Below are 26,132 nucleotides of genomic sequence, written 5' to 3'. Positions count from 1 at the left end.
CCTAGAACAAGCACTAGCCCAATATTGGGTTTGTGTAAGATATAAACAGAAGGAGGGAAGGGTGGGTATAAATCATTAGGATCTCCTTCCCCTAACAAAAACATGCTTCATCCAAATCTCTGCCATCTGAAAAAGAATTACAGGTAGAGAAAAGCATTACAGGTAGAGAAAATGGTGAGAGGGAAGCCCTGTTTCTAAAGAGAGAGGACAATTCAGTAGCTGTGGAAGATGGGAAAATAGAAGCAGGGCTCCCTGTAGGTAACAGGAGTTGGGGGTAATGAGAGAAGACAGAGCCAAACCATCAAGGTCCCCACTCTTTCCCTTGCCAGTTTCCCTCCCACTGCCCTTGAATTTCTCACCTAGGGAAGGAAAAGACACCCCAGGGAGCACTCAGACATCAATAAATCAAGCCAATTTTCCTTTCTCTTGACAAAATATTATGGTAACATTAGAGTGACGTTGTAGCCATGATGGTCCAGGAATTGTTCAAGAGGATAATATCTTTATTGAACCAACTACATAATTGAGGTAGTTAGACAGGCTTTTGAATGCAAGATATTCTTTTTCATGTCTTGCATTTGAAAGCTTGTCTAACTCTATCCAAGTTGTGCAGTTGGTCCAATAGAAGATATAAGCTCATGTCCTTGCCTGTCTGCAAATACTATGGACATTTTGGAATTTAAGTTGATTAGCAGTGAAGGTTTAAATAGTTTTCTTTTTGGCCTGTGCCCAGATGTCATTATGAAAGCTTGGACTTCATTTCTGCCCTATTTTTAAACAGGGAGCAGCTTCGGCTGTTAATTAAAAACTGTTTAATTACAAATGGGAATCCTTAATTAAGGATCATCCATGTGCTAAAGAGCCGTTACTCCCTCCACATTGTAAAAAAGCCAGTTTTGATTGGGTTTTTGTGGGTAATGTGGGAATTATGCATATTACATAAATATATTTTTATAAATATAGGCATCTCCATTTTTGTGCGTGATGCTATCCAACCTGAGTATATAGAGCTAAATAGAAGAAAGTTGCAAGGAAAAAACATAGGGGCAGGAAATTAATGGTAAAAAGGATAGACGATAAGTAAATGTTGCCGGGGGGGGCACAACTCTGCGCCACCTCTGCTCCCACCCCTGCTGTTGCCAGGTGCTGGGTCCAGCATCCCATGTCCCACTGTTAGCGTAGAAATCCTGGGGGCACATTTCCCCTGTATCCCTCCCCCCCACACACACACATCGCCTATCTCTTTGGATCCAGCCCATAGATCCAGGCTTTGTTCTGCCTGTCTGCCCGCCTCTGACCCAGCCAGAGAAGGTTAACAAGCAGGAGTTAGGTGGTTTTCTGGAAGTACAGAAATGAAGAAGTTAACACAAGCCTGACTGTAATTATTGTGTATCCACTCGTATGTTTTAGGTAGATGATGTTGATGTGCCATGAATTTGTCAAAGTTAATAAAGCTTGCTGTTATCCCTGTCATAAGTCTGTTTAGATAAGTTTGTTTTCTATTTTCTAGGCCTAACTTTTCATCACATCCTTTGCTATGATACTAGGCAATAAACCTTTAATCCTATTCCCATGTGTATGAATGAAGAAATCAATAACAGTGTGGCTGTAGCTGCTAGCAGCAACTTGTAATTTTTTCTTTAAAAAAGGCTGAATAAATAACTTGAGACCATTCAGTACCTGTAGTGCAGACTCTAACTGCCTTCCTGTTTTAAGAGATACCTGTCTTCTGTAAGTTTTCAGGGTCTTCTGGATGGCAGTCTGCCACCTTTTACCCACTAACCTGTGTGTGCGGACTATTGGGAGCCCACAGGCCTAATTATACAGATTACTAACCCTCTGTACTTTTAGCTCTGTGTATATGCTAAGATTCTTCGTGTTCTTGGTGTCATCTCTTCTTGCTGCATTCTTTTTTTAAAGGGAAGAGATCACTTGAAGAACATTAGAGAGACAGATTACCTCCTAAAGCAGGGGTATCAAACTCACCAAGCCCTGCCAATCTGTATCTTTGGCACTCCTGTCATAAAGGTTTTGGTTTTGGTTTGTTTGTTTTTTTCCCCAAGAGACTGTCCTAAATAAAATGTAGATTACCACCATCCAAACTTTGGTGTTTGAATTCAAACTCTGACCTACTTGGGAAATGGATCCATTCTTTATACTGGGCCAGCCCAAATCTGCAGTTCCAAAACTTCCCCAGACTTGGAGTATTTCATATCAGGAACCCAGGCTAAGCCACATAAGTGTACTGGATGGGCTAAGCCACAGATATGTTAACACAAATCACAAATGACCATACCTAGTAAAATCTGAACCAATGCATCATCTTTCTAATACGTTGTATAGATAAGAGGAACAGTCATAATATAGTGGCCAATTGATATAAATTGTATAGGTTCACTCTTGTAATAGCTTTAGTTGCTGTAACACAACCATAATTTAAATTACAGATTGTAAATACATAAAAGTATATTTGACCAAACCAGACAAGTCTTGTGCATCCAAATATGAAAATAATATATATGATATCAAGCATGAGTAGTACCAGTCTAATCTACATGTTTCTGGTCTGAATTCTTTCATAATATGTCAATGTAATAATCAGCACAATCTCAAAATGTGTACTTCAAAGAAATGTAAGATGAGGTAAATCATTGTGAAGTTTAAGTATTAGGTAATCACTCGAATGATTTTACTCATCTTCGTATATATGGGAAGGTTTATTACAACAGCAGCATCTTTATGACTCCGAACTACTATGTTCCTCTTGTGTTGCTGGGGCACTGTTGTGTATCTCAGTCTGAACCATCATGGTTTGTTTCTGTGTTGTCATTCTTGGAAAGGATACTGGCTTATCATTACTAAATCTAAATGACAAAGAAAAAGAAATGGATAGGAAGCAAAGAGAGTTAAATCACTCCATGAATTTTGTTGTAAATTGTAAAAGGACACAACAGCCAAATCAAGCTAGTGTTTGGCAATCCTAGGAGATGCTGATTTTTTTTTTTTTTTCCTGAGGGAAGCTGTGCAGATTGATTGTCAGCTCTGCTAGTAATGAGTATGTCAGAAATATTGCTCTGTTGTGAACTCACATTTTTCTTTGTCTTGAGCCTTTATTCAGCTTTGGTGGATTTTAGGGAGAACTATGAAGGGAGGTGTGGGAAATCTCTCATTGACTAGTGTTACAGGTCAATTCAGTGGTCGTTCCATTTGACATGCACAAAGGATACAAATGCTCTTCCTTTGAAGGTCTTCATAGATTTCATAGACATTAGGGCTGGAAGGGACCTCGGGAGATCATCGAGTCCAGCCCCCTGCCCAAAGGGCAGGAAGTCAGCTGGGGTCATAGGATCCCAGCAAGATAAGCATCCAATTTACTCTTGAAGGTGTTCAATGTAGGTGCTTGAACCACCTCCGCTGGCAGACTGTTGCAGACCTTGGGGGCTCGGACAGTAAAGAAATTCTTCCTTATGTCCAGCCTGAAACGGTCTTGCAGGAGTTTGTGACCGTTCGACCTCGTCATCCCTTGGGGTGCTCTGGTGAACAGACGTTCCCCCAGATCCTGGTGGTCACCCCTGATAAACTTATAGGTGGCCATCAGATCACCCCTGAGCCTGTGCTTTTCCAGGCTAAAGAGTCCCATGGCTTCTAGGGATTTTCATAAAACTAGAAAGCTGTTGTCTTCTAGGGATTTTCATAAAACTAGAAAGCTGTTGTCTTCTGTAAGTATAGGGTTCATTGGAAAGGAAGGGGAAAAGTAGGAAATATTCACAGAATTAATGGCTTGTGTCCTAAATACTGAAGCAGATAAAGCCAGATAACAGGATACTTCTCTGTATCATCAATGCTAGAAGCAAAACTCATTTCATGAAAAAGTCAGAATTATGGCAATGCATACATCCTTTGGAAAATTTACTTTTATTGAAGGAAATCTAACAGGGTTAGAATTGAAATGCACTTTGAAGTCATGCTTCTGTAGAAGAACACCAAAGATGTTTGAAGTCTAGTCACATTGTACAATATAAAAAGCATTTTAGAAGTCATTTCATTAGTTCTGTGAGCTTATAGAAAAAGTGTAGGGGAGGTATAAAAGTATTTCTCCTCTTCAGGAGCATTAAGAGCAAGTTTAAAAGGAAACAATGTGGCAAAGAACACTTTTTCAGGTTTTCATGCTTCTGACAGTACTATGTGGTCATTGTCCTTTGTCCTGCAAGCTTAGGTTCTCATCACATGCCTCACTGGCATGTCAAATATATTAGTCAACAGCTTTAATGTAAAACTTGATCCCTTGTCAATATGCCATCAGCATACCCTCTAGATCATCCCCTGCTGAAAAGTAAGAGATGGGAGATCCAGAATGAGGCCCTGGACTCGCACTGAGTTTGCCTTTTTTATTTTGCTTTTTGTATCCATGGACCACAAGACTTGACAGATGATTACATCAGAGGGAAAAAGAAAATGGAAATTGTCCCAAAGAAGACATTAAAGCAAGGCAATAATAATAATAATAAAAATAATAATAATAAAAATAAGACAGCTACAGGAGAATTGAATGCTATGTATTTGTAATTGTTTTCTGTCCAGGAAGAGTATATTTTAATACACTGCATTCAAGGCTTCTTGCACTCTTGTAGAACATGTAACACTTATTTGTTTTGGTGGTAATAATCAGAATCTCATATATTAAGTGACATGTTAGGCTTTCCAGTTAGGTCACATTATTGTGCACTCCCTGTCACTGTACCATAATGATAATAACAAACACAGTTTCCCAGTGGCCTTGTGCAGGGGTCAGAAATATTTTCTAGTTGGGAGTGGAACGGTCTAGCTCAGGCTGTAGATGGGTGGGCACTAGGACCTGGCTGCCTCTCCCACTTTTTCCCAGCTGTCCCTTCCACCAAAGCCCCTGGTACCTGCTTGTGATGCAGGCAGAGACCTCTGCTGCTGAATGCCACTAAAGTCACAGCTCCATGGGCTAGATCCAAAGACTCTGTGGGCCATGGGCTATCAACCCCCTGCCTATGTCATTAATGTGAAGAAAAAATGAAATAAACACATGGACACCCAAGCTTGGAACTGATGCAATCGTTTTTCTTGTTATGGTTTAGTAAAGTGACTCCTGATATTGTATGGAAACCTTGTGGCAAAATCAGGAATAGAAGCCAGGTATTTCAGCCTTGTTTCTGCCAATATTCTTTTTGCCTAATTGTTACGTACAATTCTGTAATAGATACAAGGCCTCTGAAAGGATAGACAATGTAAATGGAGAGATCTCCATAGATTGTAGGATCATAGGAAAGTAGAGCTGGAAGAGACCTCACAAGGTCATCTAATTTAGCCTCTTACTTATTGCAAGATTACTCTAGACAAAACCATCCCAGCCAAGTGTCTGTCCAATCTACTTATCTTGAAAATTTCTAAGGTGGAGACTGTGCAACTTCTCTAGGTAACCTGTTACAATGCTTGACTACCCTCATAGCCAAAAAGTTCCTCCTAATCTCCAAACTAAATGTCCTTTGCTGGAAGTTGAGTCCATATCTCCTAGTCATGTGCCCTACGGCCACAGGAAAAAAGACCTTCTCCACCCTGCCTATAACTGTCCTTTGGGTATTTTAAAATCAAGTATCTACTTTTAAAACTACTAGTTTGAGCTACTGACAATGGAAGTTTTAAATACTTAGAAATAAAACCAGCTTGGGGAAATACTCTCTAGTGTCCACAACCCAAATGATTTCAAGGCAATTTCCTCCAAAAGGGAGGTACTATATAAAAGTCTTTTGAAGAAAGCACTAAATAGTCTGGCCAGTGCAGCCCCTCCCCAGTTGGTGGAGGAGCTGCACCGGCTAGGCTATTCAGTGCTGATCACCAGGGAAGTGAAAACTACGGCATATCTAAAACCTCCACTAATCAGTGGAGGGTAAGCAGCAAAATACATTAAAGAAACTGGTGTGGGAGGCACTTCTGTTGCAGTTTATGAACCTCTGTATATACCCATAATGTGGGTTTCTCCGGGGTGTGCCTAGAATTATAATAGAATTATAATTATAAAGTTTATAATCCTAGAGCTGGAAGGGATATATAGAGTCATTTTATGTAATCTTCTACACAAATGTAAGATTCATTATTAAAAGCCAGCCTAGGCAGATGCTCTTTTTGAAAATCTGTAAGGAAGGAGATTCTACAACTTCACTCAGCAGCTTGTTCCATGGTGTGAGTGCTATTACAGTTGCAGTAAAACCACCCACCTTCTAAATTCATCCCCAGAACCTGCAAAGGAGTCCCGAGGGGTGGGGGAGGAGAGGCAAATCTCTCCATTTTAGCCAAACTCCGGCCTTGTAATGACCAGGTAGAGTTCCAGCGACTGAAGCACACTCATTTATTCCATTTCTTTCCCCAATCCATACAGGAGAGTTGCGATGACAGATTGGTCAACGTCTTGCTTTGATAAAAAATTTAGAGGTTCTTAAATCACTTCATCTGTTACTTAAATACTTCAAATGATGGGAAAAGAAATGTTGAAACTTTTATATAGTGCACAGGAACACCATGCAACAGAGTTGAATTGCCTGATTTGAGTTGTAAGTGCTTTTGCATCATTGAATCCTTAAAGAAGCACAAGGACTTTCTCTGTTTCAGATTCTTATTATTTCATTGCACTGTGAATAAAGGTTTTCAAGTCCTAACAGTATGATTTCTTATTTTCTATAGGAGAGATGGAGGAATTGGAAACACTGTGGCTGACAGGTATTTGTCACAATGAGAAGAATGAAGTCATGAGCAGCCAGCTGGATATTGACAACATGGCAGGCGTATTTTACATGCTTGCAGCAGCCATGGCCCTCAGCCTAATAACCTTTGTTTGGGAACATTTGTTTTACTGGAAACTCAGATTCTGCTTCACTGGGGTCTGCACAGATAGGCCAGGATTGTTGTTCTCCATCAGCAGGGTTAGTGGACATTTTATTCACTCCATTTGTACAGCTACTTTCTTAAAACCATTAATCACATCCACTAAAACAAGCATTGCCCCTCTCATTGTAGGCCCTTGTTGAAAAATTAAAATATATTCTTAGAAATTTCATAAGCTAATGGGTTATATTTTAGCTTTATGTCCTGCACATTGCCAATTTTTTTTTACATGTGAAAACTGGCTAGTGGAATAGCATGTACCAGGGTAGTCTCTATGTGAGTATAGAAATATAACAAGAACACCAGATTATTTGCTCTTTAACAGGAAAAGGGGTAATCACTAGTCTATAGTATGTTTTAGAAACCTTCACCAATCAAATTATAAATATCAGCTCTCAGCATTGTGCACTACATAGAGCATGTAGGTTTTTTATTGGACAATTTTAAACCGGGCCATTCCTAACATATATTTGCTAATTAATTAGATAACTTCATAAACTGTGCAGGAATGGTTATGCAGATACAAATGTCGTTGACTCATGCAGTATGACTAGGTTAATTTTAAAGAGAATTCTACCAATTGCGAAGTAGAAGTAAAATCAGGTGGCATACTTAATCTTTCTTTTTTCTGATAAAGGTAATGGACTCTGCTGGGCTTTCTTTTATCTACCGTAGAAGTAAACAGAATCATAAAATCATAGAAAATTAGGGTGGGAAGGGACCTCAGCTGGTCATCTAGGCCAACCACCTGCTCAAGGCAGGACCATCCCCAACTAGATCATGCCAGCTAAAGCTTTGTCTAGCTGGGTCTTTAAAACCTCTAAGGATGGGGCTTCTACCAGCTCTCTAGGTAAACCATTCCAGTATTTTATTACTGTCCTAATGAGAAAATTCTTCCTAATATCTAACCTAAACTTTTCTTGCTGCAACTTGAGACCATTTCTGCTTGTTCTGTCTTCTGCCCCCACTGAAAACAGTTGAGCTCCATCCTCTTTTGAACTCCCCCTTCAGGTAGTGGAAGACTGCTATTAAATCTCTCTCAGTCTTCTCTCCTCTAGACTTAATAATCCCAGTTTCCTCAGCCTGTCCTTATAAATCATGTGCCCCAGCCCCCTCACAATTTTTGTTGCACTCTGCTGGACTCTCTCCAATTTGTCTACATCCCTTCTGTTCATGTCGGGCCCAAAACTGAACATAGTACTCCAGATGTGGCCTCATGAGTAGAATAGAGGGGAAGAATCACTTCCCTTGACCTACAGACAACACACTTACCAATGTAGCCCAGTGTGCCATTAACCTTGTTGGCAACAAGGGCACACTACTGGCTCTTATTCTACTTACTGTCCGCTGGAACCCCCAGACCCTTTTCCGCAAAGCTGCTGCCCAGCCAGCCACCCCCCTAGGTCACTCTGAATCCTAGCCCTACCTTCCAGCATATCTACTACTCTCCCCAGTTTCGTGTCATCTGCAGACTTGCTGAGGGTGTGCTTTTAGCCATCTTCCAGGTCGTTGATGAAGACATTGAACGAAATGCCTTGGGGCACTCCAGTTGATACTGGCTCCCAACTAGACATTGAGCCATTGATTACTGTTCTCAGCCCAATGTTCCAACCTGTTTTCTGTCTACCTTACAGTCCATTCATTCAGCCCATATTTCCTTAGCTTGACTGCAAGAATGTTGTGGGAGACCATATCCAAGACCTTGCTAAAATCAAGGTGCACCCCATCCAATGGTCTCCCTACATCCACAGAGCCAATCACCTCATTATAGAAGGTAATCAGGATATCAGTGAGAATATCAATGACATATTAACCTATTCATGAAAGCCTCTCCTAATACACTGGGTTTTGCCTTGTTGTGTTCTCCTAGGAAAGCTGACAGTTGTGGCCTGTTCATATTAGAACAGAATTTTATGGCATGCCTATTTTAAACATTTGTTTTGCTTGTTTTGAGACTAACCCTTGCACTTCATATTTTCACTAGCATGAAAAGGAGTTTGGGGTGGGTAAGGAATATGACCTTTTTGCAGAGTCTCATCCATGGCTGTATCTAATTTTGGGGGGAAAAGTGTCTCTGTTCCCCAGTCCCACCTGCTCTGACTATGCATCTCTCTCTCATTTTGTAACTTGTATTTAGTTACAAAAAATAATACTTATTTACACATTTCTTTGTAGTCTTATTTAATAGGTGTGTGGACATGAAACCTTTTTTTTTTAACTGAATACTGACCTGCAGCAGATATTTCCACACAATTTTGAATGTCATAAATAACCAGATTCTCTAGATAAACTTCATAAAATAATCATTAGAAAGATATACACTGCATTCCTTCTTATCACAACCCTTATTACCCTTACCCCATTTCTTGTTTATCTAAAGGGCAAATAAGAGTTTAATTTTATGTCATAAAGATATTTTGAAACTAAATTTGCTGTGGAAATTTATATCCAATTTTGCTGAATTTAATAAACGTTGACGTTTTACAGTTTCCATGAAACATTAATTGACCATCAAGATAGAGAGCATCAGTTTGTATACAGGGCAAGGAAGTGTTATATTTATGGCACATTTTAAACAAGTGTATTGGAAAACTGTCATGTCAAGTAATAGAATTACAGAATTAAACAGGAGGGGAGAGAGTTAGATGGCCAGATAAAGTAGAAAGGGAGTTGGTGAGAGAGAGAGGAATTGTTCCAGGTAATGGTAACAGTAACTGCAGTAGATAGGGTTTTTGCTCCAGTAGTGCTGAGGAGTGAAAAGGAACCAGTGCTACATATGGCAGCAAGGTGAGGTTTTAATTAAATTGATCCCTAAATGAGTAGGATGGGGCAGAGTGGGTAGGTGATGAGAGTGATGTAGTAATGCTTCTTGTATGCGGTGGTGAGGTGGGGGGTGCAACACAGACAGAAGCTTTCTACACCGGTTGGAACCAAAAATATCTGGAAACTTAAAAGATTATGGAGAAGAATATATGATAATAAAGGCGAAGAGATGATGAGGTCTGGGAAGACCAGCATTTGCTGTCTTCTCAACCAGTATTTCTTACAGTCTGGCTCAAAGTTCATTAATAGTTTTAGGAAAGATTTAACAGATCACATGGCACTGACTTTCCTTTCTATTGACATTAAAACATTTGAAAAAAGTTGTCTTCTGCAGAAGCCATTGCTGCAGTGGTCCAGTGTCTGCTACATATTGTGAATGGATGAGGAGGTTGATATAACTGTGTGTAGGAAGGGAAAATAATCTTGCAATTCACAATCCATCCTTTAAAAAGGTTTGAGAATCTGTACTCCAAAGGATCAGTTTGCCCACCTGTTTGCAGGCATTAATGCAAGTCTCTAATCCTCTCATACTTTCCTTTGAGGCTGCGTTTCTGGCAGCAGTTACTTGTTTTCATTCAGGATCTTTTTATCTTGATTAGTACAGAAGCTTTTCAGGATGCCTGCTTTTATTTTTGTTTATTACAGTATTTTCTTTCTTTAGTGTTCTGCAAATAGAATTCCTGTGTTTACTTTAAAGGTTCATGTAGCCCTGCAACCAAAGGGTTTATACTTTTCAAACCAAAAAACTCAGTTTTACTGTACACTCTAAATCTGCATTTATTATTTGCTCTTATTTCTATGTGAAATTCAAGCACTTTGAAAAAAACCCGTTTATGTCAAAAAATGTATGGCTAAAAAAGCATCAGCTTTGAAATGTCCATTTAATACTTTCTATACTGATGAGTAAACAAGTTTGAATTTAAGAACCGACTTTAATCTTCACACAAAACTCAAATGAAATCCAATTTTAAAAGATGAATTTAACATTTTTTGGAAGGTGTTGTTTCATATTTACACTACTCCATAATCTGACATTAGGTCTGAAATAACTTAAGAGGAGGTTTTTCATTTCCTTGGTAATAAGGAATGCTATATGAAATTGCCCATTCTTGCTCATCTTCCAGTCCACTTTTGAGGATTAAAGGGGTGTGCAACTCAGACAAGCATCTAATCTTTTGGGGCTTCATTAACTTTAGCGATTTACCCATCACTTGCTCTGCATTTTCTATAGTCATCGTCTTGTCCAATGTGAAAGGGAAGGGAAGGATAGCATTAAAAAATAAATGACAAACCCCCTCCACACTCATCATTATACGCCGGTTAGTAGAGAAAAAGCAAGACGCTGAGTTTGTTTTTCTTTCATTTGTGTATGCTCTATCGGCTAAATTAGGTTGCAGTCACACACTTAGCCCAGGACTTAATCAACACAAGATATCCATAGAAGTCCTGAGGGTTTGGTATCAATAAGGACTCAGAGAAGTGACTGATCTCTGCATTTGTCTTGTTAGTTTTATTGGGGCTATTGTCTGAAAAATGACTAATGAGCATTAGATTTGGGCCAGGGCCCACATAAGTCTTCCTAACAGTAACAATAAGTAGATATAGGCACCTAATTTTCACAGCTTTGGAACTGCAGAGCTATTTAATATATAGCGTTTGCATATATTATATATATATTGCATTTATTTTGATGGTCTGTGGTTAGTAGCACTGAAAGCCTGTTTCTGTTCTAGTTATTGAGGTGTTGTAGTTACAACCTCATAACACCTATTTCCTTTGAAGACAGTGGTAGTCTTCATCCCAGATATTTACTAAAGTGTTATACTAATTATCTAGCAGTCAGTAAGGAGGAGGGAGGTAAGTCATTAGGAAGTTTACAGAAAATGTGTTAACACTTTCTTTCATTTATTGCTTGTGTTGCTCTATATGGACTAGCTCTTTCTAGACAGGTTATGGCGGAGAGCCGGTTCCTGATATTCTTGCTTTGAGTGGTACCTTACTACATGTGCAGTTCTATTGATTGCACTGAGTTCACTCAGAATTGTTGAACTGTCAGGAATTGATGTGGCAAAAGGAAGAGTATCTCTTGAGATGCTAGAAATAAAAGCATCAGGATTTGAGATGGGTTTGAATCCTATCTAACCCAGCCTCCATCTCCCCACCAGGAAGCTGTCTTGCATGCCATATTGGGTTCAGGTTTACAGGTGCATGGCAGGTGAGAACATAAGCATGTCAAACATTAACAGTGTAACATTACACATTTTCCTTTTACAGTGCCCAAGACTTATGGCAGTAAAGATCATCTAGTTTGGGGAAATGTGTATTTTTATTTGGACCATAAACCAAGGAATATTTAGTATCACCTTCTTACGTACAATTCTAAGAATATGCTTCAGGGCTGGATATGCATTTATATTCTGTTTTCTCGTTAAATTATTTTTAAAGTAATTAATGTTGCTAATAATTAAATATTTAATTAAAGTATGTGAAGTTTGAAGCTGGTGATTTTAATGCATTTTTGCATTCCTTTAATTACAGGGTATTTATAGCTGTATTCATGGAGTACACATTGAGGAAAAAAAGAAGTCACCCGACTTTACTTTGACCAATTCCCAAACCAATATGTTAAAACTATTACGAACAGCCAAAAACATGACAAGCATTAATCCTTCAAGAATTAACTCCCCCAAAAGAACAGCTGATTTTATTCAGAGGGGTTCCTTAATTATGGATATGGTCATGGATAAGGGGAACCAGATATTTTCTGACAATAGATCTTTTCAACCAAAGGACAATTTTCTTGGTGACAATATGAGTGAACTGCAGACATTTGCTGGCAACCGTCATAAAGACAATCTTAATAACTACGTATTCCAAGGTCAGCATCCTCTCACACTGAATGAATCTAATCCAAATACAGTAGAGGTTGCTGTTACAGCAGAAGCAAAAGTAAACTCCAGACCCAGGCAGCTTTGGAGAAAATCTGTTGAATCTTTACGTCAAGAATCCCTACGTCAGAACCAAGGTTCACAGAGAGAAAATGGTTCAGAAGAAAACAGACAGCTTTCTGTGAAGAGCCAAAGATACCTTCCAGAAGAGATTGTCCATTCAGATGTTTCAGATACCTCAAGCCGAGCCACTTGCCATATGGAACCTGAAAATAATAACAAACACCACAAAACCAAGGACAATTTTAAAAAAAGATCTGTGGTGTCAAAATACCCAAAGGACTGTAGTGAAGTGGAACTGACATATCTAAAAACAAAACAAAGTGCTCCCCGGGATAAAATTTACACCATTGATGGTGATAAGGAACCAGGATTCCATCTGGATCCACCAGAGTATATTGAAAATATTGTTCTTCCAGAGACTATTGAATTTCCTGATGTTTATCAAGACCATAATGACAACTACAGGAAAGCAGAACAAGTTAACAGGACTCCCTTGCATAATGAAGGTAGTCTTCCAGATAATGACCAGTACAAACTTTATTCAAAGCACTATAGCTTAAAAGATAAAAATACTTCGGTAGTTGATGTGAATGAGAGATACAGGCAGAATTCTACCCACTGCAGGAGCTGTCTTTCTAATCTGCCCAGTTACACAGGCCACTTTTTAAGCCGGTCTCCCTATAAATGTGATGCTTGCTTGAGGATTGGGAACCTCTATGACATTGATGAAGATCAAATGTTGCAGGAAACAACCAACTCAGAGCACCCTGAAGAAATGTATGAACGTGACTGGGTCCAAAATAATTCTATCCAGTACCAGAAAAAAAATAAGTTGAGAATCAGCAGGCAACATTCTTTTGACAACATCCTTGATAAACCCCGAGAAATTGATGTTGGCAGACCTGCTCGAAGCATAAGCTTGAAAGAGAAAGAGCGGTTCCTAGAAGGCAGCCCATATGCAAATATGTTTAATCTCCCCCAAAACAAACTGTTGAGCCACAAAGCCTCACTTTTAACACATGCTCTGGAGGACAGTAAGCGGAGCAAGTCCTTGTATCCTGATCATTCTGCAGATAACCCTTTTCTGCACTCTTATCGTGATGATCAGCACTTAACTCTAAGACGAAGTCCATCTGATCTCTATAAACAATCACTACCATCACAAGCAAGAAATGATAATTATTTAAGGTCATCCATAAAGTCCACAGCCTCGTACTGTTCCAGAGATGGTCGGGTCCATAATGGCATGTACATTTCAGAGCATGTTATGCCTTATGTTGCAAATAAGAATAGTATGTACTCAGCTCCAAGGGTTTTAAATTCCTGCAGCAATAGACGTGTGTATAAGAAAATGCCTAGTCTTGAATCAGATGTTTAATTTCCCATTAATATTCTATCTAGAGAAACATAGTTGCCACCATCTTAAAAGCGTGAGTATTCCTAAACAGTACCATATTATGGTAAATTATATGTAAATCCCTCAGTGTACCTTTGGTCCATGACCAGGTAAAATGATGTGTTAGAAACATCTTTTTTAGATGTATCCAGGACTTGTTGAAAAGGGGATAAAATAGCCATTTATAGAAACATATAAATGGAGATTATACTGGAACAGCTTAATTCATGGTGGCAACTATGCTATTTTGTATTTTGATTATTTTACAATTTCAGTTATACTAATTTCTGTTACTGAGTATTATTCAATGAATTTTTGTCATTAGAAATGATCAGTGGTTTTCTAATACTGAATAAGCAATATGGTATGCATGCAGTTTGACACAGACAAAAAGTTAAGAATGCATTTGCACAGTGACAAAAGTAAGATTTATAAAAGAGTTAGACTTTCAAGGATATATTTTAGCTTCGTATTTGTTTTCAAACACAGTCAAAATGATTCAAAGGGAAAAAAAAAACTCAGGGCCCTAAAATGGAATAAAAAAATGTGTTAGCACAAAAATGTTATGCTCATTCTAGGCCATCATAGAAGCAAATGTAGAAAGTAAAGGCCCAAACAATAGGGATGTGTGAAGCTTCGGTCACTGATTCGATTCGGTCTCATTTGTCAGCTGAATCTCTGAATCCAAATTGAATCAGGAGACCCTTTAATCTCTCCAAATCGAATTGGAAGCCTCCAAATCAATTTGGAGAGATTCGATGATTCAGCCACAGACACAGCTTTTATATGTTTTTTCTACATACCTCGAGGTACCAGGTGTGGCTCATGAACACTGAGATGGTGGGGCGGATAGAGCGTCCCATGGGAGCGTTAGAGGGGTCTCCTGCGCACTCAGCGGTGCATCCAGAAGTGGACCAGGAGTACTTCTGAATCAGCAAATCGAATCTCTGTCCCCTGAAGCGGGCCGATCTGAATCAAATACTGCCGGCTTCGCACACCCCTACCAAACAATTAATTGTTATGTATCAAAAGGAAGCCACATGGGTACTGGTCCATGTTGATGTACAAATGCTTTCATTATATTTCACATGCACTTACCGTAACAAACTCAGTTACTAGAAAACTGTGCAGTCCTGTTGTGAAGTAAAAAATTCACAGCTGCATAACTTAGAATATATATTTTTAGATATCAATATCTGGAGCTTACACCTGTGAAGCTGTGGACCTCATTACTTATCTTGAAGCCTAATATGTACGTAAATTTGCATTTGCCCCTTACTGGTGATTACTCAGGGCTGTATAGAATTTCTTTTACTCCACTATAAAAACACTCCAATGTAGGTCATTGTTCACAATTCGTTAGTGGTGACATCTACTTAATTGTACATTAATGTTATTAAGATTGTTATAGTGTATCAGACACCAACAGTCATATGTTTAATGTAATTGATAAGGAATGCAATACCATTTGTTTGCATATATTATGAAAATTAATACCACTTACTGACTTCCTCCTAGACTATCATGTATATTTGCTGAACATCAAGCTAGTTTCTAACCTCTCAATGAAACCCTTTGTAAAAGTTTAATAGGTGCACACATAATAGCATAGATATAGAGAAATGAAGGGATGAAATACTTAGTATCACTTATAGGCATATGTTAAATAAACTATTAGTTGTGAAAAAACATTTTCAAGATAAGGATGCATTCTTACACAATTTTTATTTCTGAGCCTACAAAATTGTCACACACACACAAACACACATACACAGAGAGTACATGCTGCATTTTAACTAGGGGGGAAATTGTACTTTACTCTTGGTACATATGATCCATTTATGACCCTATCCAAAGAAAAAAGTATTTTCAATTCAAACCAGTAACAAATATTACATGTATTGATTTAAAACATTCTGCACACTGTACTTACCAATTCCCTAAACTGTGCTGAGAACTGTTCCAATTCTTGTGTTTAGGTAGATAATTTAAATTTCAATAACCCTATTTCCTTAGGTTATATTGAAAAGTTAGTTAGATTTGAAAGGATTTATCTGAGGAAACCCCTCCCCCCCGCCCCGGTGCCATTTCTGTTAGGCAAAAATAGCAATTTCCATAACTGTTCCCTAAACATAAACTCTGAAATAATGTTATATCAGCTGTTAACAGTGGTATCTTTATGAAACAGGTATAATGAAATGACACAAGAATCTCAATAGTATGTTCCAAAGGAGACTTGCCTAGTGAGAAAAAATACAGAAAACATTCTTGTGCTGTACACATACACGAAGTATCTGTTATGAATAACACAGATGAGGAAAGAGGCAGAATTCAGTTGTGATTATTGTTGCTTTTATTGGTTCCTACAGATTTAAGATGCTGCTTCAACTAATGACCATCCACAATGAGTTCATCACTTTTACAGTTACTTGTTATTTATAATGGGTACAAGCATTATTTTCAAAGAAATGTAATGCAGTAAGAACTGAGCCACCTAACTTCCTTGAGATCCTTTGAAAATCTCAGTTCAGATGGTTAGACTCAAATATGCTTATTAAATCGGCCTGGGGATTTTTGTAAACTATTTATAGAGAATAATCCTCTGCATTCAGAACTGGTTTCCGGGATTGGCTTAAGTCATATGGTATGGTTTTTGTTCCCTGATTGCATAACTTAATGTTTATGGACAAGAGGTATATACCAGCCAAAATCACTGAGATTTTGAAACTGTTAGGGCTGCAGACACGTCACGTTTGTCCCACAATAAAGCAAAATGTGAGTGCGCATGTGTCCTTGCTCCTTGTCATGCCACAAATGCTTTAAAAGGGCTGGTATCAATTCCTAGTAATCATTTTTGCCACTTTATCACAGTGGTGTCTGTATGCTTATGATGCCTCATGCACGCCTCAGGAATTCTCCCGTAGGGGGCTACTGGGTCACACGTTTCATGCTGTCTGATCCCAACCTCTGGTGCACATCTCTAAGTGTGGAGTGAGGACCCCATGTGATATTCCTCACATTTGTAGACACGTGCCTGAGGTCAGAGCCAGCCATGTGGGACTGCTGTCTTACAGGTTTGGGACCCTGAAGCCCTGGGAGTGGTAGGAGCCAACTTGTGGAACAGCTGCCTTGGGCAAAATCTGTACCTGCTAATCAAGCAGATCACCTGTGTCAGACCACATCCTGGCACAGCTGATCCTACTACAAAAATGACATCTGTTTGTAGCCTTAGAGAGATAATGCAAGAAGCATTTTAGATATGAGATAAGCAGAGCCAGAACATTTTAAAGACAGTGGCTTTCATGACTTGTCCATTTTACTGCTCAGCTGCTTACTGGGTCTCCATTTGATCCTAATTTTGATGGTCAGACTAATCACCCATTTTTCTGCCTTCGGTTCATCGGTATCTTGCTGGATCATAATTATATGGCAGCAAAACCACTGTACACATTGCAACACTGAGCCCATGTTCAAGGACTAGAGTGTGAAGAGTCTCTTGGCAAGGAAAGTTTCAGTCCTTTAGTGTCATCTATCATGTTCTTCTAACACCTTATAACTGAGATTATTCAGTTGAACCTTATTTTCAGTGTTCTGCTTTCTTGCACCTACACTGCCACTCTTCCATAATCAGCACACACAAATAGCTCAGTAAGGCATAAAAGCTCCCTCCCAAACTGTCACTTGAACAAAACTCATAGGCCATATGCTTATAAGAAGGTGAATGAGCCAAGGGCATAAACACAGTGGTCATGAACCACAAATAAGCTTAGCAAATATGTTTCTGGCAAACTACTTTTATGCCCTAATCTACTCATGTTGAAAAAAAACCCTGAAGTACTCTGAACAAGGATATTAACTTTTGTTTTAAATCAAACCAACTTGCACAGAATTTTACCTAGGATGAACCATAGAACTTTGCCATGACTATCATAATGCCTGATTTTGCAGCAAAACTCTCAAAATATTACTTGATACTCCCAAACTTGTTGTGTCATTATCTCTTTTTCTGTGCATAGATCCACATACTTTTAATAGGATGTAAACATTAGCGCTGTCTTTAAAAATGCTGACTTTTCTCACTTCCAAAATTGTCTAGATGTGCCAACATTCAAATTTAAATATCCTTAAACTAGGTAGACTTGCATTTCTGTGAAATATAAGCAGATTGCTTATAAAGGAATATATAGCTTTTTCCTGACATGAGCAAAAACATTGTTGTAATTCAGACTGCATTTATTATTGATCAGCATACAGAAGCAAAGAAACCAATTAAAGCAGCAAAACAAAGGCTGAATAATGCAGCTTAATGGTTGCATAGATGTGAACGCTTATGCCTTAGTGAAAGGAACCATGTTAATTAGATGTGGGGTGTAAGGATTTTTGTTTGGGCATATAATATAACTAACAAGGAGGAGGCTAATCTTCAGGGATAAGGATGAGGCAGTTACTGATGGTTATGTGTTAAGAAAAGAAATTAAGGAAGGAGTGGAAAAATCTTCAGCAGGACCAAAATGGCAGAGGCTGTTATGTTGATCCATAGAACCTGAAGGAGGTCTGAATCTCATCTGCCCTTAGTATTTTAAGATTGTTGATATTTTTGCACTAACAATCAGTGAAATTGGAATCAAAGATTTCTTGATTCCTTCTCATTCTGGCTGCTGCTTTTTATCCCTCAGGGAGGGAATGGGAAACTTTGCACTTACGTAGCTGCCCTCTCTATACCTCTGTGGGGGATGCCTATGACTTAATTACTGATGTTTGTGAGTCAGTGTTGCCACTAAGATTTCCATTGGCTCCAGCAGGAGGAGCTGAGTCAGTCTCTAAATGCCTATGACCATTGTTGTCGCTGGTGTTTAAGTCCCTTATTTGTCTTTGTTGCATTACATAGCTTGGAGGTGGTGGGATATGGAGTCATTGAGGAAAAGAACATCTTACATAGTGGTGAAAGCAGCTACTACTGACATACCTACCTCTTGTTCTCTTCCTTTCACAAGCATTTTAGAGTTGCCCTGTGTTTGTGCCCATCCCCTTCATTCTAGTAAGTCTGTCTTTCCTTTCTTTTTTAACTGAGTTACCCCTCCCATTCTGTCTCCTATACCACTTGCTGACTCCTATACCACTCACCACCCAACTAAAAGGGAAAAATTGATATTAAAGTATATCATAAAATAAAGAACAACTTAAGCTTCTTCCTTCTGGCAGATTTCATTTAATTTTTTTGTCTTTTTTTCTCTCTGAGAATGAGTCAGGAAAAGAAATTCTGCCAGGAAAAGAAATTCTGTAGAGAAACTGAGCCCAAAGCATATTGAAAGCGAACCCTTTTTCAGCATAATTTTGGGGTTCTACTTTGACTTGCTAAATAACCTTTTAGCTATTCTCACATATTGAAACAAAGTTCACAAAGTTTAAGGGAATCAGGAGTATTTTTTCTTAGTAAAAAACAATTTTTAGATGGTTTTTAAGGTAGTGATGTGTCCAATTTAGCTGGTTCCACTGAATGCCAGTTCCAAAGCATGTGAGAACATAGCAATATATACACTCAGAAGACAGCTGCTAATGTCGAACCCGATTTTGCTTGGACCTCATTTAATGCATTCTTACTTTTTGTTGGGTCTCAAGGGTTTTTTTGGGGATAGCATGTAAGACACAGCTATCACGTGTGAGGCAAAGATACCAGAATCTGTTCCTTGTAGAAGAAGTAGATAATATGTTACCATAGAGTAGTATGTACATCTAAAAGCACCCAGTTAGAGGAGGTGTGGAATTATTCCTTTTATCCACAAGTTAGCCAGTATAGACCAAGTATACCTGACATGAACCCAGAAGTCTAAGACTCAACTAAGATTTAGAAACAGTTTAAGGTTTCATTTTTTGCTGATTTGATCACGATGACATTGACCTATACAGGAAAATCCGCAATTACCTAATATAGAACAATAACCTGTATGGATTTTGTAGACAATATTAATGCTAGTTCTCTGTATGTGTTCCTTTCTGCCTAAGTAGCAGCATGTTACCCCATCGCAAGATTTTCCTCATCCCAAAAAATCCTGTCTTATTCCTTAGGCTTCTTAAGACTGGTGCCCTACCAGGACAGGACAACCTATATTACAATTTACCAGTAAATTAATTATAACACGTTTGAAACAGTAAAACAAACTCTGGGTAAAACCTCTTTTCAATAAATGTATTTAACTGGGTGTCATTCTTACCTAGACCACCCTCTTCGGTGAGCATGCCCTAAGTGTCCTTTCCCTTTCCTGAGCAGTGCAGGAAGTGCTTCTGAAAGATGAAAAAGGTATTTAAATGTTTCATAGTACAAACTGTTTTCCTTATCAGTCTACACTGTACTGTGTTAGTACTTAGAAGTATCAGCAAAATATTTATATTTATTATCACTAGTAGGAAATAAGTTAATCATAACTGTGCACTTACCTTGGTGGATATAAATGCAAATGCATACATACAAGGGTATTTCAGGTAGTAACAGCAAATTCAAAGTAAAACCATTTTATGTGCAATGATCATTTACAGGACCACATCAGTTATCTGTGTAATTGAAAATGATGGGTGTGTTGGACAATGCCACCATCAGTGTTCTCCATTGCGGTGTAGTGAACTACTTGTTGCACACAGAATAGTTTTATTTAAAAATTCTTACTTTCTGAAACACCCTCATACATATGGGATAATACCAAAATACCAAATGCCTCCTCCCATCAAAGTCAGCTGAAAAGCTAGTAGCTTAAATGGGAGCAGCCTCCACACCAACATGTTTGTTACACAGTTTTTATCATTTAAATGCGTTCATTCTGATGTTCGCATCTTGTATATAATGTAAAGTTATTGTTAATATTCACTGTTCATTGTGGTATTGATGCAAATGATACCAAGTCTTCATTACAGTGCAATAAAAAAATGCTTGTAAGTTTAGGAGATGATGCTTTATGTCTCTTCCCCTCTGAAATGGGAGGAGAGTTAGAGCGCAGAACTTTCTGATCGGGTGGGCTGTGCTGTTTGTAAATAAGATCCTTGTCTGTATCCCATTTCCAGTCAGACAGACTTTCCTTTCCTTTTTTTTTTTTGCAATTTTCCCTATGCCTATATACAGAGTATGTTCTCTCTCCGACCACTTTTAGAGTCACAATTAAAGTGAGCAGGTCCCTGCAAAGCAGTAAAAATCCACGTATTTGTTCTTGCATGTTCATGAGCATTTTTGTTACCTTGTATATAACACATCCCATATATTGCACAGTCAGTGGATTCAATGATTTTAAAGTGAATGCTGATCTAAAGAGCTGTCAGGATGCCCCTGAAGATCCTGTGATAGTGAACTTATCTGCTCATCATATCATTATCATTTAAAACCATATGTCAGTAAAAAGTGTAGTTACTTTGTTGCTTATTAGAGTTTTTTTTGTTTTGTACTCTTTGTTAGTTCTTTGCTTGTATAGAAAAAACCCTAAATAGATATAGAAACTAGCAGCCTGTTGTAATAGTACATGCAGTATATCTCTGGATTTAAAAAGAATTTTTGTTTATTATTTTCCACCTCTAAAAAAAAAATAGTAGTGACAAACAGTTATGCTCTTAGGTATTTTGTATTAGTATTTGTTTTCACTATCATAGTACAAAACTTATATTTCTATATGCACATTATAAAACTGTGAAAATAAATACCAATAAATATTATGACACTAATACAGTGCAATGTAAAGTTAAGTAAGCTTATACTTCCCTAGGGAACAGAAACAAATTCCTCATGTTCATAAATGGTATAAAGCTTTAATGTGGGCAAATGGTTGCATTTACATTGATGCTAAATTCTACTAGAGGGTATCTTGTTTTGCACTTATGCTACTATTGAAGGTAGTGCTATTTTTTTCTCAGTGATTGCGTAAAGACAAAAAAAATATTTTAAATCTAATTACTGTACCTTGCAGTACATAATAAGCTTGGAAACGCCTTTTATTACAAATTGTCAAAATGAAAGAACACCGTTAGTTAGAGATTTGTATTTCTGATAAGTCATTTGTTGACCAGTTCCATTTATGTTTCTGATTGGTAAAAACAACTTGCAGTTTAATTTGGATTCTGTTTCTAAACTGCATTGTCAAGACTCATGCAGAATATCAGTTATGCAATGTACAATGAAAGTTGTGCTGTTAAAGGTCAAACACATCAGGGTTCCTGCATGTGGATACCAATAATATTTTTTGAAATGACACGTACTGTGAATTGTAGTTAATCTCCTCATCATACAGACAGGATTAGATGAGTCTTAAGAGACTGTTTCAGGGATATGTCAGCAGAAGTAAAAATGCACATTATCTTCAGAACTAGTAAATAAGAGGCAATTGCAAGCATTAAAATTATATGTATTGGCAGGTAGTCTGTTGTTGGGATACTTGTGATGAAGTGTATGGTAATTGTTTAACTGGGTGTTTTGAGTGCTGCTGGGTTCATAATGTTAGCCCAACACTGAGAAAATAAAAAAGCTAATATTAAAAGATGAAAGCCCCCATAAACTGTGATAAGAGGGTTCTACAGGGAAAAGGGATCAAACTAAATATTAAATATGCAAATATATATTTTATATAATAGGAAAATCCTAGCATAGGAATAGGAATAATGGAAGGTTGCACTATTTTAAATTATATGAGCCTGATGTTTAATTTTTTAAAATAGCTTCTTACTGTATCTGGTAATTAAAACACATTAACCTAAATATGTATTAAGTATATACTCATACATGTGCATATGTTTGCCAACCTGCATGCTACACAAGCATTTCCAAAATGTGCTATTTTAAAATGATTTTCTCCTTCCCATTCAAAGCTCTCTAAATCCACAAACACTTTGCCAGTATTTGTTGCATCGATCTGGTTTTATTATAGGAGTGCCCAGCCTGGTAATGATTACAGATTCATTGTACTGGCCACTGTAAAACAAACAAGCAAACAAACAAAAAACCCCAAACACACACACTAGAAGAGACGGTCCCTGCTTCAAAGATCTGACAACTTGCTCTCTGTCCTTTAGGAACAAATGCAAATTTGAGTTAAACAAAATGCAGGTTCTGAAAAGCCAGTCTATTAGCTGGTGTGCAGCCTAGCTACATTAACTAAAAGGAGGTTATGCTGATTTACACTAGATGAAGTTCTGGCCTCTAGAGTTATATTCCTAAGACAGGTTATTTTAGAAAATGGCTACTCACAAACCTCCTCGTTGCCCGCTGTTGCAGTTAGCCACATTATCTAGGAAGGCCAAGCAGGGATTCCTCAAGCTCTGTTTAATAACCAGATACAATATGTAAGGACTGTGATAAAAACTCCAGCTCATGAGGGTGACAGAGTCTACATGGACTATAATGGGTTATAAAGAAAGACAATACTGTAGTACTTTTTTTGTTTTTGCTTAAACTGCTACATTGTAACAAAATAGTATTACAGTAAATGCCCCATTCTCTGTATACTACACAAGAAAACCCATTTGACTTAAGTAGGAATGTATGAGTAATGCTAAATCAGGTCTATATTTGTTATTTTTTGGTACGGTTAAAAAAAGAGAAGTGGTACATGGCAAAAAATAAGTTATATTGTGTAAAACTATATTTAATAAGTAGGGAGTCTTGTACAATTTTAATAAGAACTGTTTACAAATTCTAGTTTACATTATTTATCTCTATGAGCACCTTTAGAGTCTACAATAAGCTTTTAAAGTAATCGCACATGTTCAATAACCAGCATTTTGCACTGGAAAAGACAGTTTTATCTCTTAATTGGTACACATGTTCACTTTTATTTTTTCCCAATTAAAATTAGCATGAACAAATAGGATGGCTGTGTATCAGGCAAATATCGACCTGGTTTGCATGCATTGGACCTATTTTATGCACAAATTTAACTGTGTATGATTCAAGTACTTTCATAAATGCTTCATGTGAGTGTTAATAGAATTAATTTAAATTCATCCTTTTAAAATGTGTTCTACAATAAACCTGAAAAACATCCCATGCCTCCTTTCATTGATCTGACATTTTCTTGTTTAATGATGTTGATTGGCTTAAATGATGCACTAATGTCTTAGTATAATACTAATCAAAAAGGTGAAAATATAACTGTTCTGGGTAAAAAAAAAATAATAATAATTACAGGTTTTAAAATATTTTTGCCTAAACACTGAAATAATCTAATTTTAATTCCTTATCCTTACCTTAAGATTCAAAGCTTTTTTTTCTTTTCTCGGATAATTAACTTATAGAATCCTACAATTAAATTTATCAACAAGCCTCAAAGGCACAGATCATGTACTTTCAGCATGGCAGGACAAAAAATGATAGAATACACCTTAGTAGAAGAAATATATATTCAATAAATAACAGCTTATCAGAAATCTGCCAACTTGTCCATTCCATATGCAGTAAATTTAAAAGCCTACCATCTCAAGTATTTACTAGTACAATTTACTGCAATATCCTGGAGAGAGTAATATTTCAAACCAAAGTGTAAAGTATACATTTCAAACTGCTAGCAAAGAATAGTAGTGACTCAAAGATCTCTTAGATAGAGCATAGGGAAATATATTAAAATATTAGATTACAAAACAGTTGTTGCAAGGCATAAAGGATAAATAATTCATATGTAAGGGAGACTAAAATATGCCGAATTTTCCAAAAGCAAGAGTAGGGGAAAATAATATCAATAGAAAAATAGCTTTAACATTCCAATTATAAGCCTCCTTTTGTCAGATAGGATTGATTTAGCAAACTCCAACAAAGTTTTTAAGACACACACTCTAGAAATACACATGTACATGACAAACCCTTCATAACTTTAAAATCCTGGTTTAATAGCTGAGTTTTACCTAACAGCAAACACTGTAACACAAAGGAGCTGTGATTCATATAGATTTTTTATTTCCTGTGTTATGTATCCTGCCACTCAACAATTTATCCCCTACTCCATATTTTAACTCAGTGCATGACTAAGTGCTAATACTGTGTAAATATTTTCAGACATATCTAAAAAAAAATTATATGTTTGCTTCAAAATTTTTATGATAGAAAAATATATAATTATTATGGTTGTCTTACAAACTGTATTGTGTTCTTCATTTTTGTTAAATATGTAGAAAAATATTAAGGGAATAGGGGACTTGAATGTCTGTGTACTGAAATGTATATAATTCCCGGGGAAAACACACGTGCCAAGTATAACAGGATGTAAAAAATGTAAATACATGAAAATTTCATTTTTCTAATAAAGATAATTTCTGCCAATTGATACGAAAATGAAAAACCTGGTCATTGCTCTTGTCTGTGCTCCCTTTTAAATGGTACAAGGTATAGTACTGTCCACTATTAAAATTTACCTTTGTTTTTTTTTTCTTAGTAATTAACTTGATTTGACAAGTGGTAACAGCCATGTGTTTTGAGTCAGCCTTTGCTGATGGAAATTAGAACAAGGTAAAGAAGCCTGAAGCTACAGATGACACTACAGACTCAAAGGGTATGAGCAGGTGTTCGTTTTTAGTAATGGAAAGTAGTGAAAAATTTCCACCGCTAGAAGTCATGCTGGGAGAAGAGATAGTATAGGTGTTCCAGCCTGCAGTTGCCTCCTCTCCCCTGTTCCCTGAGCCTTCTGTATACGAGTGATCATGGTCTGGGGAACGCATGGGGAACAGTGGATGCTATAACCCCAACACAGTGGAGAGTCTCCCCAATGTTGGGCTCATGGTACAGCTAGGGATGAGGGAGAGCTGTCATCCCCACATGCATGCCTGTTTGAAGAGGTGCCCACATGAGCAGTGAGAGATTGTGGGGCGCCCTTCTCCCTAATTATATATGCTGGTTCAGAGGCACCTGGCCCCTGCAGCTGGGGAATGTAGGAGGGGAGCCAGGCACAAGTGATGCATCTCTTTGAACAGGTGCATGCAGCAGCAGACGGGGAAGCTTCCACACCTACAGTTGTATGGGCTGAAGTGGAAGAAACTCTCCATCCCCACTGCACACAGCATGTTAAGGATGCAGGGTATATTGTCCTGCTGATCTCTCC

At 37.7% G+C, this 26,132-nt stretch overlaps 1 protein-coding gene across 1 annotated transcript in view; it reads left to right on the top strand.

The window, feature by feature from the left end:
* The window catches only part of GRIN2A (glutamate ionotropic receptor NMDA type subunit 2A), a 364,506-nt gene extending 339,159 nt beyond the window's left edge, over positions 1 to 25,347 (top strand). Inside the window, exons 13-14 of the mRNA XM_090023699.1 lie at positions 6,706 to 6,944; positions 12,268 to 25,347. Coding sequence (XP_089879825.1) covers positions 6,706 to 6,944; positions 12,268 to 14,058 — 2,030 coding nt within the window. The 3' untranslated portion in view covers positions 14,059 to 25,347. The remainder of the gene's footprint in view (positions 1 to 6,705; positions 6,945 to 12,267) is intronic.
* Positions 25,348 to 26,132: the final 785 nt, after the last annotated feature.

The sequence above is a fragment of the Crocodylus siamensis genome, chromosome 12 (assembly GCF_052110815.1).
Source record: "Crocodylus siamensis isolate JL-2025a chromosome 12, ASM5211081v1, whole genome shotgun sequence".
NCBI classification, from domain to species: domain Eukaryota; kingdom Metazoa; phylum Chordata; order Crocodylia; family Crocodylidae; genus Crocodylus; species Crocodylus siamensis.
This window is presented reverse-complemented; position numbering and strand designations above follow the sequence as displayed.